The sequence below is a fragment of the Aplysia californica genome, unplaced genomic scaffold (assembly GCF_000002075.1).
Source record: "Aplysia californica isolate F4 #8 unplaced genomic scaffold, AplCal3.0 scaffold00067, whole genome shotgun sequence".
NCBI classification, from domain to species: Eukaryota; Metazoa; Mollusca; class Gastropoda; order Aplysiida; family Aplysiidae; genus Aplysia; species Aplysia californica.
In genome coordinates, this window is record NW_004797337.1 from 955352 (window position 1) to 969367 (window position 14016).

General features: G+C 38.5%; 1 protein-coding gene across 6 annotated transcripts in view; it reads right to left on the minus strand.

The window, feature by feature from the left end:
- LOC101847179 (ATP-binding cassette sub-family C member 9) overlaps positions 1–14016 on the minus strand; it is a 54583-nt gene that overhangs the window by 25374 nt on the left and 15193 nt on the right. For 4 of the 6 annotated variants that reach the window (XM_035968553.1, XM_035968554.1, XM_035968551.1 and 1 more), the window contains exons 15-23: positions 13618–13797; positions 12078–12183; positions 11705–11800; positions 11017–11101; positions 10392–10472; positions 9382–9519; positions 7479–7603; positions 6370–6469; positions 29–43 (exon numbers count right to left, since the gene is read on the minus strand). In XM_035968553.1, coding sequence (XP_035824446.1) covers positions 29–43; positions 6370–6469; positions 7479–7603; positions 9382–9519; positions 10392–10472; positions 11017–11101; positions 11705–11800; positions 12078–12183; positions 13618–13797 — 926 coding nt within the window. The remainder of the gene's footprint in view (positions 1–28; positions 44–6369; positions 6470–7478; positions 7604–9381; positions 9520–10391; positions 10473–11016; positions 11102–11704; positions 11801–12077; positions 12184–13617; positions 13798–14016) is intronic. The other 2 variants (XM_035968556.1, XM_035968555.1) reach the window with 2 other exon arrangements.

Below are 14016 nucleotides of genomic sequence, written 5' to 3' on the forward strand. Positions count from 1 at the left end.
CGTAGCTCTCCAGAGCAGCTATACTTACAAAACGTCTAAGCGACTAAGGACAGATGGGAAATGTGAAAACAGTGGTGAGAAGCCATACACTGCAGCTAGACCGTGTAACGCCAACAACAGATGTGTGGTGGTGATGATGATGATGATGATGATGATGATGATGATGATGATGATGATGATGGTGATGATGATGTTTTTTATCCCATTCTTGAAGAAGCCCATTAGAGCAACCAACACGTTGTGCATATTATATTTTATAATGTCATAATACTTCAAATGCTCTAGTCTTCATCAATGTTTTTGGATTTTGAAAATAGTACTTAAAACAACGATGATGATGATGATGATGTGGGACACAGAGCGGCCAAACAGTACAGGTAAAAATGTTCTGATTTACTTACAATCCATTAAACATCTTTTTAAACTATATGAAGAAGAATGGCAGAGTAATGAAGGAAGCAAAAAGATAATAGAGCTAGAGAATGGGAGTCGGTGAAACATATGTGCGTATAAGATTTACTGTTACAGAAATATATGAGTGTGTGTGCGAATGTGTATGTGTGTGTGTTTATGTCAGTGTGTGTTTGTGAGAGTGTGTTTTAGTATGCACACAAGTATGTGCGTGTAAGTGTGTGCATGTGTGGGTGTGAGTGTGTGCGTGTGTGTGTGTTCAGTGTGTGTGTGTGTGAGTGTGTATGTGTGTGTGTGCATGTGTGTGTGTGTCTGCGTGTATGTGTGTGCACCAGTGTATTGACATGTGTATGTGTTTACCATGCTGCAACAAATTTCTCTTAGCGCAACTCGATAAAATGTAATCTTGTCTTATCTTTTCTTATTTAAAAGCAGAGTCAAATTAAAATAAACTTTATCAAGACAATGTGCTGCTTGGCCTTAATCGGAACAGAAATGTCACTGACAATAATATAACCAAGCAACAGAAACACAACATTTTTAACACTTTTACACAGACTACATTTTAATACATTAAAAAAGTTCGATCTAACCAACCCCACCCCTAGGGCTACATTTTACAAGCCTGCCCAGCTCCACTTTCACAAGTTGATGGTCTGTTCCATGAACTAAAGTTCCATGAACTAAATGAACAACCTTCATTCATACAAAGCCTCCTTCTTTTCCAGAGTACCCGATAAAACAAATGAACTCGAATACAAGACATTGCAGACGATTCCAATAAGCTAAAAGACTTCTAATGTCTAAAATGTGGAAGACACTGTTGACCCAAAGCAGGCCTTGTGGGTCACAAGTACTGTTGTTTTGGCTTAAATCACAATCACTGTCATCATCAATATCGATGAACAACAGGAAACCAAAAAGGAATTTATCCACTGACCAAATCAAAGAAGGAATGCTCTAGCTCTAATTTTCATTTGGTGCAACAACAAATAAATATATATAAATTCTCCTCTCCACATTTCAGCTGATACAAAACATTCAAAACTTTTTAAAAATGTTTTTAAATGTCGCATTTTTATTCCCCAATGGACGCAATTTACTTGAAATCTTTTATGACAAAGCATGTACTTAGTTCTAAATTCTATGAGTAAAAGATGAAATCTATTAATAAAGTTATGTTGCCGCTATTCTTCCGAGCTGCTAGAGAAAGAAATTCAGGACAGGAGTATTTTCCGCTTTTTGTTTTTTTGTTTACTTAAATGTAGGTATTTTTACCCCCAAAAGCGATATACCTGTATGCTCATACTCTTGAATGCCCTCCACTTTGTGACTAGTAAACTGACATAGGCCTACTGGTTTATTTTTAAAAAGTCCAAAAGGATTGTCACAGTGGTAGAAATTATTGTAATTTTGTGTTGTAATCGTAAGAATATAAAGAGAAGTTGTACGGGGGGGTTCACGAAGTCTTTGGTCTAAATAGGAAGGAATAATCATAGAGCTTTGTAACTTGACACACATACTTTCATTTCTTTACATAGTCACCATGCAGAGTAACACATTTCTGCCGCCTCTCTTTGACCATCAAAAGTCCTTGAGAAAAAAATTACCCAGAATGGGCCCCTAACCAGTCTTCCACGGCTTCAATGGCGTCCACGTTGTCATGGAAACAACGTCTTTTCAGTGATTTTTTAAGATTGAGAAACAGAAAAAAGTCTGAAGGGGCTAGGTCTGGTGAAGAAGCTGGGTGTGGCAGGACTTCAAAGCCGCACTGTTCTCTTGTTTGGACTGTTTGCTGTGCCCTGAGAGCAAGGGCGTTGTCATGCAGTAGGAGGACCCCATTATGGAGTTTTCCACGCCTTTTTCTCACCAATTCGGACCGAAATTTTATAAGCAAACCCGAATAGTACTCTCCTGTGACTGTTTTTACACTTTCCAGTAGTCATGATGATACCTTCACAATACCAGAAACACGACCTTTCCACTTGACGGCGTTACCTTTGCCTTCTTTGGTGAGGGAGAAGAAGGGGTTTTCAATTGTATGGAGGAAATTTTTTGTTCTGGATCAAAATGATAAATCCCTGTTTTACCCATAGTCACAATGTTTTTAAAGAAATTGGACTCAATTTGAAAGAAAGTTTTGCAGGACTCAACCCTCTGCTTCTTTTGCTCACTTGTCAAAAGGCTGTGTACCAACCGTGTAGACACCTTATTCATGTTAAGATGGTATGGAGAATCGTTTCAATTGACCCAACACTGATTCCCGTTTCACTTGAGAGCTGTTTAACAGTGATACATCCGTCTTGTCAAACCAGTTTCTTCACTATGGATACATTCTCTTCAGATACCACAAACGATAGGCGCCTTTCACGATCTTCACCCATCACAGACATGAATCCAGATTTGAATTTTCTTTCCCAGTATGTCACAGTATTATATAGCAGGGACATTTGTCACCAAAAACTTGGATCATTTCCTGAAAATGTCAAAAGGGGAATTTCCTTGCAAGTGTCAAAACTTGATAACTGAACGATATTTAACAGGCTCCATGGCACAGCTCCAGCAAAGAAAAACCAAACGCTTTTGTGCATGGTCTCTCTGACTAGTGCCTAATTATGGTCGGATTTTCCTGAAAATTTGCATGGTGTGTTCCAAAGAAATTGTCTAAAGGCTGGCGAAATTTCATTACTCTACCATGATTTCTTCATACCCAGACCAAAGACTTATTGAGCCCCCCTCGAAAGGGGTGAGGTGAAAAGAATTTTAAAAGATAGGGAGTATAAGTTTACAAGTGGTGAGAAGAGAATAAAAATGCTGGTGACCCCAGAATATAGAGTGGGGACACTCGTTTTAAACGTGGTGAGAGAAGACTTGCAAGCAGTAAGATAAGAACAGACTTGTCATGTGGTGAGAGTAGGGTTCAAAGTATCATCAACAGATTATTAAGACATGAACATTGGCTGCTCAGTGGTGAAACGAGATTAGGTAGTTAAGGAGGGAGTAGACTTTAAAAGTAGTAAGAACAGGTTTCAAAGGGGTGATAGTAGGTTTTAAACAGTTGAGAGCAGGTTTGAAATCAGTGAGAACAGGGCTTAAAATGCTGTCAGGAGATTTTTTTTAAATGGTCCAAATAAAATTGCTTGTCAGGATATGGAACTATTAAAGAAGGAAAAAAAATAAACATGACCAGTGCGAGAGGGAAGAGAAAGAAAGGGTGTGGGTTATTGAAAGAGGATGGGGAAGAGTGGCAATGAGAAAGGAGGGAAAAACTGTGAACAAAATATGTGATGATAAGAGTCAGAGATATAGGAGAGAGAGAATGAATGAGAGTGAGAGGGTTATAAAAGTGCTCATCTATGCATATCTTTACCTGTTATACATCTATGTATATATTTAAGTGTTCAGCGCTGATACTGTTGATGTGTACAAAATATAGAAACTGTTTGATGAACTCATGGAATGACCACAAAAACAAGCAAATGTTACCATAACCTATTACACATTACAACTAATACCTAGTGCACACTGTAAATCACATTAATTGATTTTGAGTTGAAGCCATCCAGATTTTTCTTCATGGATGGAGCAAAAGCTACCATTTTCACTGAATTCAACTAGATTCGACTGTAGCCTAAGATTGCCCGTCCAATAAGTCACATTGTGTCAAAATGGTAGACACTGTCCCATCCCTGAAGGAAAATCAGGTGGCTGGCCCGACTCACATCGATTGAATACGATTGGCTGTGTGCACTGGATATTACAGAACACACTAAACCCAGTCCCACACTACAAAGACAGAGCACAAAACTGGCGCTCGTACAGCATTACCACTTGCCTTCAATAACAGAAGAGCAGCTCAAGGCAAACTGACCAAACTGAAGTCTTACTAGAAAAGAACAAAAGCATGAGGCTGGCGGACTTCTTCTCCAACAAAGGTAGGAGTAGAGATGCAAACTGGCTACAGAAAAAAAATATCCCAGACTTTTTTGGACCTCCCTGAAAATGCTCCCAGGGCAGACTCAAAATTTACGGATCATTTTGTCTAATAAGTCTCACATCAAGACTAATCTTACAGATGGTGAAACAAATTCTCTACAATCAACCTGAAGTCTGGCAAAATGCGGACAATGTCAAGAATCCAGATTTCCGAAGAAAATTTGACACCTCTGTTGGATCGAGTAGTTTGGCCATGCTGAGGTATAAGTTTTTTTTCCAGCTAAAGTAAAGCAATAGGTAGTGATAATGAATAAATTGGCAAGAAGTAAGACCTTCAGCTTCAACTGCTAACATCAAGGTTCAATTTGCCAAAAACCAGAGGGTCCATAACAGCCTAAGAGAGGTAGACTATCAAAGCAGAGCAAACAAAACAAAATGAGGTAGCAGATTTGATCAAGCTGCAAAAGTTGTGATCAGTTTGTGCCAAGACTGGGTAGGTGTGTTTGAAGCAAAGACTTTGTGACCACCACAGGAGGCAAGATGCTAACTTACTAACTATCTGACACACCTTTCACAGCAATAAAACTTACAAGACTGATCTAACTGCAAATGTGTTCAACTAGAAACAAAAATACACTGCACTCAAATAGCATTCCTTTACCACCTCAGACTTAGCACAATAAGTATTTTGTTTCAAAAGAAAGCCTCCAGATCCAAGCTCGGTACATATCTTCTATGACATCAAACGGCATGACAAGAACACATTATGCTTCTCATAAATATCCTACTAGCTTTTCAACATACAATTCCCTAGAGAACTGCTTTTTCTTCTAGTCCAAAAACCATACAAAAACATAAGAATATGGGAAGGCAATCTGTCCTGACATACCTTATTAAGAGAACTAAACAACAGGATGACCTTTCCCTATTGTACTCTGACACCAGCAATACCTGTATAAATAACATTTCACACTTACCCACCCTATCGTTTTTTCCTAATACTAAAATGACACTGTCAAAGACAATCACTTTTCACCTGATAACGGGTGGTTCCCTTGGGACAACTTCGACTGAATATACAGATATAATATTCCCTGCATACAGGGATATAATATATACACATTTTCCACAGTAAAAAGACAATACCACATATACTCTTAAGCCGTGGAAACAAAAGAGTTACAGAAATAACGAAAAAGCCAATGCTACTTCCAACCTAACATTCAACAGCTGGAGCAGTGTCAACTATTTTGCTTAAGGCATGTTAAAGCACATTCACCACTTCTGAATGACAAAACAAAACAAAAAAAAGAACGAAAAAAAAGAGAGAGAGAGAGAGATCTGCGGTGTGTCTACGCAGCGTGGTGTAAAACAACACACACAGCATGATCCGTGCCTCCATAGCAACAATAGTGAGCTGGCGTCAGCTGAACAAAAACGAAGATCGCAGTATTCCAAGACAGGGACTCGGGTCTTTAACATGGAAGAGGGGGGTATCGGGGGTGGCGATAGGGGGTGTGTCTTAAATGTAAGGCAAACAGGAACCCATTTCAGCAAAATGATATAAGCCTCTTCTCATGTCCTCATTCACAATTTTTATTATAATTCCCCCACATCAGCAAAGGGCTGTTTTCAAGTTCCCATTTACAATAATTCTCCATGTCATCACATCAGCAAAGGGATATAGCTCTTTACTCACTTTCCAAATTACAAAGACTGTCAATCCTCATTGGGTTAAGCAAACATAAATGAGAACTCACCCTCTCAGTTTTTACAAGAACATTAAATTTACAACCTTAGAAAAGGGATATAAATCTGCACCCACTTTCCCAATTAAAAAGAAATTGATATACTATTAGTATTGGGTTTACTCGTGCGGGCTAAAAATATCTTTGCGGTCCAATGACCAGGAACAGGATGAGTAACCCATCTCAGAATATACAGTCTTTGCCACAACCGAAGAGCATGAAAATAAAGCAAACGGAAAACCAAAGAAACAAAAAAAACCAAAAGATCACCAACCTGGGAGGAGGAGGGGCGGACAATGGTATCATGACTGACCTGGCTACCTCCGCTGTGTTTGCGCTCCAGCGCCAATGAGTCACCAATCTCTAGACGCTGACTGAAGAAAGAGAAAAAACATGATGATTTGTCTGAGTAAAAAGTGGCAGATTGACACATTAATGGTTATTTAGTGCTGGAAAAAACTGAGAGACCAACAGAAACAACAGAGGGAAAGTAAAGAAGTAGGATCTACCAGTGGTGCCCTCCAATCACCCGTGAGAAGACATGAGAAATTTAACTCTTTGCACATGGCATGCCAGCTCATGCCTCAGTTGTTTACAATCAAAACATAAGTCTATAAAACCCTGGCAAATCCATCTCATCTAAAATAGGGCTGTACGCCTATTGCAAAGAGCACTCATTTCTTCTCAGGTTTTTTGGTTTTTTTCGGGAGGGGTGGGGGGGGGGCTGTTTGTGTTTTACTAGGCGGTTTATAGCACATGTAACACAAAGATTAGGTCATATAACTGCTAAAGATTAAAAGTACAACAAGAGAGTTAGAAACACGAAAAAGAAGGTTACACCAAGTCAGAATATTAAAAGAGAACTTTTTATCCAGCACAGAACACAACAACAGAATCTGCTATAAAAAGTGAAAGACGCAGATCCCATCAACTGCCTAGAGCACTCAGACAAGCCAGTCCTCTCGCATACTAGCCAGTTCTATGTAATGAACTATAAAAAATGTTTTAATAACGACAAAACAACACACTTGAGTTAAAGGAAAACAAAAACAATTTTTAAAAACTACCAAAAAAGCACTTTAAAAACCCCCCCAAACAACACCCCCCCTACACACACACACACACAGACACACACATACACACACAAAGACACACAAACACAAAACGAAAATAAAGAAGTCCAAGCTCACTTGTCTAACCTGACTAAAATTTTTTAAAATATCCAAGAGAAGTGCAAATTTGAACTATGACCTTCACCATTCCGTCAACAATTAATCACACAACAAACATTCCCAAACTTCAAATGCCACGATAATTATGTTCTATCTCTTCATACAAATTCCTCCACCTGACCCTATCTGGCTTGTACTATTTTGGGCTTACCTAATTTCTGAAGCCTTAGCATCTCTGATGGCCTTTCTCCAGACATCATACAGGTCTGGGTCAAACTTCTTCACCTCCCCGACTTTGCCATGGAAGTGGATGTGACCATTGGCCATGACAATCACCTGGTATAAACAAGAATATATCAGTAAGGCTAACCTTTACATAATTTAATATAGTTAAGACAATAAATATATACACCACTTTTTAAAAAAAGACATCTGACAGTTTAGATGAATAATTCCATCACTTTTAACATTGTGGTTGTGTGTGGCTGAGAACAAAACAGGAATCCAAAAGGCGGTGTGCCCACCTGGTGTTTAGAATATGCCTTTCTCCAATGATCACAAAAAAATTCAAAGTCAATAACAATGATACGAGTGTCCTCGAATTCATTACAATAACAGCTAAAACAGCTTTTAACACCCTATGTGCCTCCAAGAACGCTCAGATCATCAAGTGACAAAGCAACCCTTGTTAAGCCTAAAATAAATTACAAATCATTTGGCCAACGCTCTTTTTCATATTTTGCCCCACTCGTTTGGAATAGGCTTCCAAAAACTATCAGAGAAGCAGAAAATCTATAAATTTTTAAGAAGAAACTTAAAGCATTTCTATTTTCATCATATTTCGATTAGACAGAATCCATCCAAGCTGTAGATCGTTGTGAGTTTGTATGTGCGTATGTGCATATGTACGTATGTGTATATGTTTGTATGTATGTGTGTGTGGTACGTGCGTGAGTGAATATGTGTTTGCACGAGTATTTAACACTATGTACCTTTAAAATTAATTTGTAAATTCATAACATGTATCATGTTAAGCGCATAGAGCATTGCATAAATGGATATGCGCTATATAAATGCAATCCATTATTAATAAGTTAAGAACAAAACAAGAAGCCAGAAGGTGGTGTGCCTACTTAGCATGCATGGCTGAAGTACACACAATGTGTTAAGAACACAAAAAAGCCAGAAAGTACCTTGCCTACTTGGTATGAGATCATGTCTTACTCCACACAAAAACCAATTCAAAGCCACTAACAGTGATACGAGGGTGCTCGAATTCATTACAATACGTTATGAACAAAACAGGACACCAGAAGGTCTGTTACCCACCCAGTGTTTTAGTTTTAATTTTAGTAGAGGTTTTATGGCGCTCGCAACTGCATAAGGTCATATGAGCGCCAGAAGATTAGAGGTGTTACAAGAGAGTAACAAACACAAAGAAGAAGAAGGAGAAAGGACGATAGATATTTGATAGGAAAGAAGAAGCAAACCACCCACCACCTAGTGTTTAAATTATGCCTTATTCCGATGATCACAAAAACAATTAAAAGCCACTAACAGTCATTACAATACTATGTCAAGAACAATAAAAGAAGCTTTAACTCCTTTGAGCCTATTCCTGTGTATTTGCGGGATGTCCCGCCAGCCTGTCAACCGAACCCTGCGTATTTATGGGATGCGTTTTATTGATTGATATCTCCGGTGTTTTTCGGGTGTAAGCTACAGGAAGTGGCGAGCCAACAGTTGATCCACTTGTTTCGTTTTGTTAAATATTTGGTGAAGTTATGTGCGAAATTTTTTAAACTGTAACGAACTAAGTCAGTCCCCCCTGCATTGCGGTGGATGATTTTTTTACAAATTGGGCCAAAAAAAAAAGGCCCAGACATTGCCATTTCAAAATATTGATAAAATAAAAACTATTCGGACAAATTAGATGCAGTTTTATTTTTCTGTGAGAGCATTTCCTTCTTTCTCTAGTAGCATAAAAAAAAATTATGATAGCTTTCAAGGTCTTTTTGTGGTCAACGGTTCAATATACCCCAAAAGTGCCAGGCTGCAACGGTTGTTGGGTGAAAAATAGCTCAGGTTCAAGTGAGTTAAGGTAGTACCCCCACCTGGTGTGCATGGCTGAGGTACTGCAGATGATGAGTGACCAGCACCACTGTCCTGTTCCTCCGCACCAAGCGCTTCATGATGGCTTCTTCCATCACGTGACGACCAACGTGGCTGTCCAGGGCTGACAATGGGTCATCCTACACAATACAAATTAGAGAAACAGTTCAATCATTCAATTTGAAACAAGTCACTGAATTTACATTTTGCAAGTCCTATAATAATGATCTAAATATTGTCAACGTCAGATTCTGCTTGTCTATGAAAAGTAATCTATTTCTTCTTATTACCTCTCTAAATTGCCCACATTTAGGGTAGAATGTTCTTCTTACATTTGATAGTACCATCAACTGTAACTATTTGGATGTGAATATAACATAATTGCAAACAAATTAAAATGTTAGATCTAATTTTACAGATAAAAGGTTATAGTTGGACACCGTCAATATGTCTTTACACCCGACACGCACTGAAAAAAAGAGGGACATGACAGAAACAAAAGAACAAACATTTATGATCCTAAAACAAAGAATGACTCCTTCAATGTAATATGGACATTTGAAATTTCAAGAAAAATGTAGGAACAGCCTGTGCCTTTTATTACTCCAACGATCACAAAAACAAGTCAAGAGCACAAACAGTGGATAGAGAGCACTCAGATTGATTATTCTCCATTCGCAATTGAGCAGTATGGAAAATTATGGTTTGAAAATGTATACACCATTGTCAGTAATAACTTGAAATGAAATAATTTTATTGTCGAGCACTTTGGCAATGATGTTGAAAAGGTTCAAATGTTTTACTTGGAACAGGCAATATGGAAAAGAAGTTAAAAAGTGCAAAGTAGGCTGCTCAACAATCATTTATAGCAAGAAATTAGGTAAGCAGGATCTTCAGTTAAAAATATAAAAAATGAAACAAACCCATACAAAATACTCATGAGAAATCATAAAATGTTAGAATTTATGTTTTTCAGTGATTGTAGAGAGTGCAGACTGTTGAAGTAACTTACCAAAAAGACAGTGTCTGCCTCTGAATAAAGAGCCCTGGCTATGCTGACTCGCTGCTTCTGTCCCCCACTTAGGTTCACACCCTGAGGAGGTTGGTAGTTGGCTTGATCAATTATACAGAAGTTTATCAACACGTTATAATGAACTATCAATAGAATGATTATCAAATAAAGCAAGAGAAAAGACAATTAAGATGATACAGTTATAGCGTAATAGCACAAGTTGATCAAGAGGAGCAATTGAGAATATTAAGAGGAGCAATAGAGAATTTTATCAAGAGGCGTTATAGAGAAGCTTATCAAGAGGAGTTATAGAGAAATGTATAAAAGGGAGTAACAGAAGTTTATCAAAAGGAGAAATAGAGAAGTTTATTAAGAGCAGGAATAGAGAGATGTTTAAGGAGAGGAGTAATACAGAAGTGTATCAAGTGGAGTAGTAGAGAAATAGGGTATTCAGTACTCTCCTTTCAATTCGACTGCTCAGACAGGGACTCTGTCATGTACCACTTTTCAAAATGGTGAAAGACAGTCTTACACTAAGCAGTCGAAATATAGAAACAAACTCACACAGTGTGTAGGTATTGCATAAAATTGTAACAGTGGCTAAAAGCAATATGTGAAACATTACCTTCTCCCCAATCTCTGTGTTATCAGCGGCAGGTAAGATTTCAATATCCGGTCCAAGAGCACAGGCAGATATTACTTTTCTGTATCTGAGGAAGGAAAAAAGACAAATATACCACTGAAGCACAGACAGGCAACAAAGATCAGTAACTCTTTCTACATGTTATCTCGGACAGTTCAGGGGAATCTTGCATGGTTTAACAAACAGGAAAATGTTGTAATATTTTTACTTCAAACACCAGCTGGCCTTACTGAGAATTTTGCAAGCTCTAGTAACTATCGCATCTGAGCTATGGAAAACCCTCCAGGTAGGACTATAACTGAAAGGATAAATGTACAGTGAAGTCGGTTTCAACAAAATACGATTAATCCTAAAATAATTATAAACCGAAAGAATACAACTCTCTTCTATTTAAATAACCTCTCTGTACAAAAATCCAGCTATGCCTAAGAAAATTTGGCAGCCCAAAATATTCTAGTTTAAACAAACATTAGTGTATATAAAACCACTTCTATAAGGATTCTGATGCTATAGGAACATCCTTTCATATCTGAAACTAGCTGTATCAGAGCAAATTCAAAACTTTATATCTACCCATAATATTAGATGTATAACAAAGTTTCCAGTGGTTTTCTGAATAAAATTGATCTCACAAACAATCATTGCACAATGCATAGATGCTACTACTTACTTCCTCCACACAAACGGCTTTCCAAATAGGATGTTATCCTTCAGTGAAGCGTTGAGCAACCAGGGCCGTTGTGACACATATGCCACCTTCATGTTTCTACACAGGAGAAAGATACAAAAAATGACCATAAAAATAATATAATACAAATAATCAGCATCTTTCCACAATAGCCCATACAAATTTCTTGGTGTTCTCAAATAAAGCCGTTTTTCATATAAAGACATCAAGCTGTTATTCACATAAACACATAAAGGGGCATTTTACACTACAGTCTTGTGCTGTTTTGTCATTTCAATCCTTCCCAGTTTCCGATATTAAAAATAACATGTGCTCAAATCATCAGAGCTTTAGATCTATTGGGGGGTGCACTCACTTAGACTTGTGCATGTTCCCAGAGACTTGAATCATCTCTCCCAAGAAAGCTGAGAGCAAGGACGACTTCCCGGAGCCCACCTGACCAACAACGATGCTCAGTTTTCCTGAAAGGAAAAAGAGAGACATGAACCATTATTGTTCATTTATTAGTTTAAATAAAAAGAAGCCCATCAAAACGATGGTGGTGAATGAATCATTATATGCGCAGCAACTGCTGACATAATGCTACTGTAATAGTAACACTCTCAGACCTGCCACTCCATGAAATCTCAAAATCTGGATCTCAGGGGGAAAAAAAATCGGGTTTGGTGAAACAAAATCGGGATAAACAGCAACTCACCAAGGTGACTGCCAAGTAGACTTTAACATTTTCCAGGGATGTCCATAAATATATATGCCCTCTGTATGTGTTTCTTTTTGTGTGTGTGTGTGTGTGTGTGTGTGTGTGTGTGTGTGTGTGTGTGTGTGTCTTTGTGTGTGTGTGTGTTACCATTATTTTTTTTTAAATCCTGAAGCATCACGTCAAGCACTGTGCATGAACGTAAGTTGACCTCGTCAACGGATGGTCCCGGGACACGCGGATTTCACATGCCGAAGTCATGTCACGTAATGCGAATGTGGAATTGAAACAGTTTTACTGACGGAACCGACTAACTGCGTGTTAACATCAAACACTCCGACGAGTGACAGACATTCTATACTAATGACAACGGCCGATCAACCAAATGTACCAACATATCTCTTATCCCTCATATGCGTTCAGACCAAAGCGAAGACAAAGGCTGAGTGTTAGTCTAGTCAGAGCAGTTAGTTGTGCAAGAGTGAGAATGACAGTCGCTCATCCGAGTGTTTGATGTGAACGCGCGGTTACTAGACCTCGGACGAGGCTTGTTTTGAAAGTAACAGCAGAACTACGAATATTATCGATTACTTGTGTGTTGCAATTGTAATAGTTTCAGGCAGTCATCTGAGAATTCTGAGAGCGGACATAGATCAAACACAACTTGGGGCGAGTCATCTACTACATCCAGCATCAATATTTAGGAAAATAATGCTCCGAGTTCCTACCGACAAAAAGCTCAACGGGTGCTTCCCGCGATAGAGAAGAAGGCAGAGTAAGTTTTTAGAAAAATCTGGCGCAACAGCAGACTGGAACAAAAAATCAGGATACACATGATCGAGATCGGCATGATTGAGATTTGGGGCCAAAAATCGGGATATCCCGATCGCGACTAAATCGGGATGAGTGGCAGGTCTCTACTCTGTATCCTTCAAAAAAAAGAAAAGCATAATCTAGACCCATATTTCTTGGGACTCGTAATAGGTAAACATGAAATGCAAGACTTGTTCAGACTTTTAAAAAAAAATTCAGCAGTACATGTTATCAGTAAAGTTCAAAAGTATTGGGGTGTTTGTTTTTTCACAATTAAAGTTTTTTACCTATTGGTAAAATGAATGTAGTAAAGTACTATGCTGTAATGCATTTCTTTTCTTTCTTTGTTTTTCTTTTTTTAAGAGTATATATCTCAGAAAATCACCTGTGGGGATCTTGACTGTGATATCGTTGAGAGCAACATCCTCCTGTTTGAGGTCCCAGGAGAAATTCCCTCCCTGTACATCAATGACTGTCTGAAGCTCCATCAGAGAGTAGTCTTCTATCACTGGATCCTCCTCGTCAACAGAACGGTTGCTATGGTGACGCCTCCGCTTATAATCACCTGGTAGAAAAAAGTAAACAATCATAAGAGGAGGAAGCAGAAGCAGAAAAAGCAGAAGAAGAAAAAGAAGAAAAAACAGAGGAGGAGGAGGAGGAGGAGGAGGAGGAGGAGGAGGAGGAGAAGAAGAAGGAGGAGGAGAAGAAGAAGGAGAAGAAGAAGGAGAAGAGGAAGACTACCGATGGGGGGATGGTAATAATAGTTGTGAAGAGCAAAGAGCAT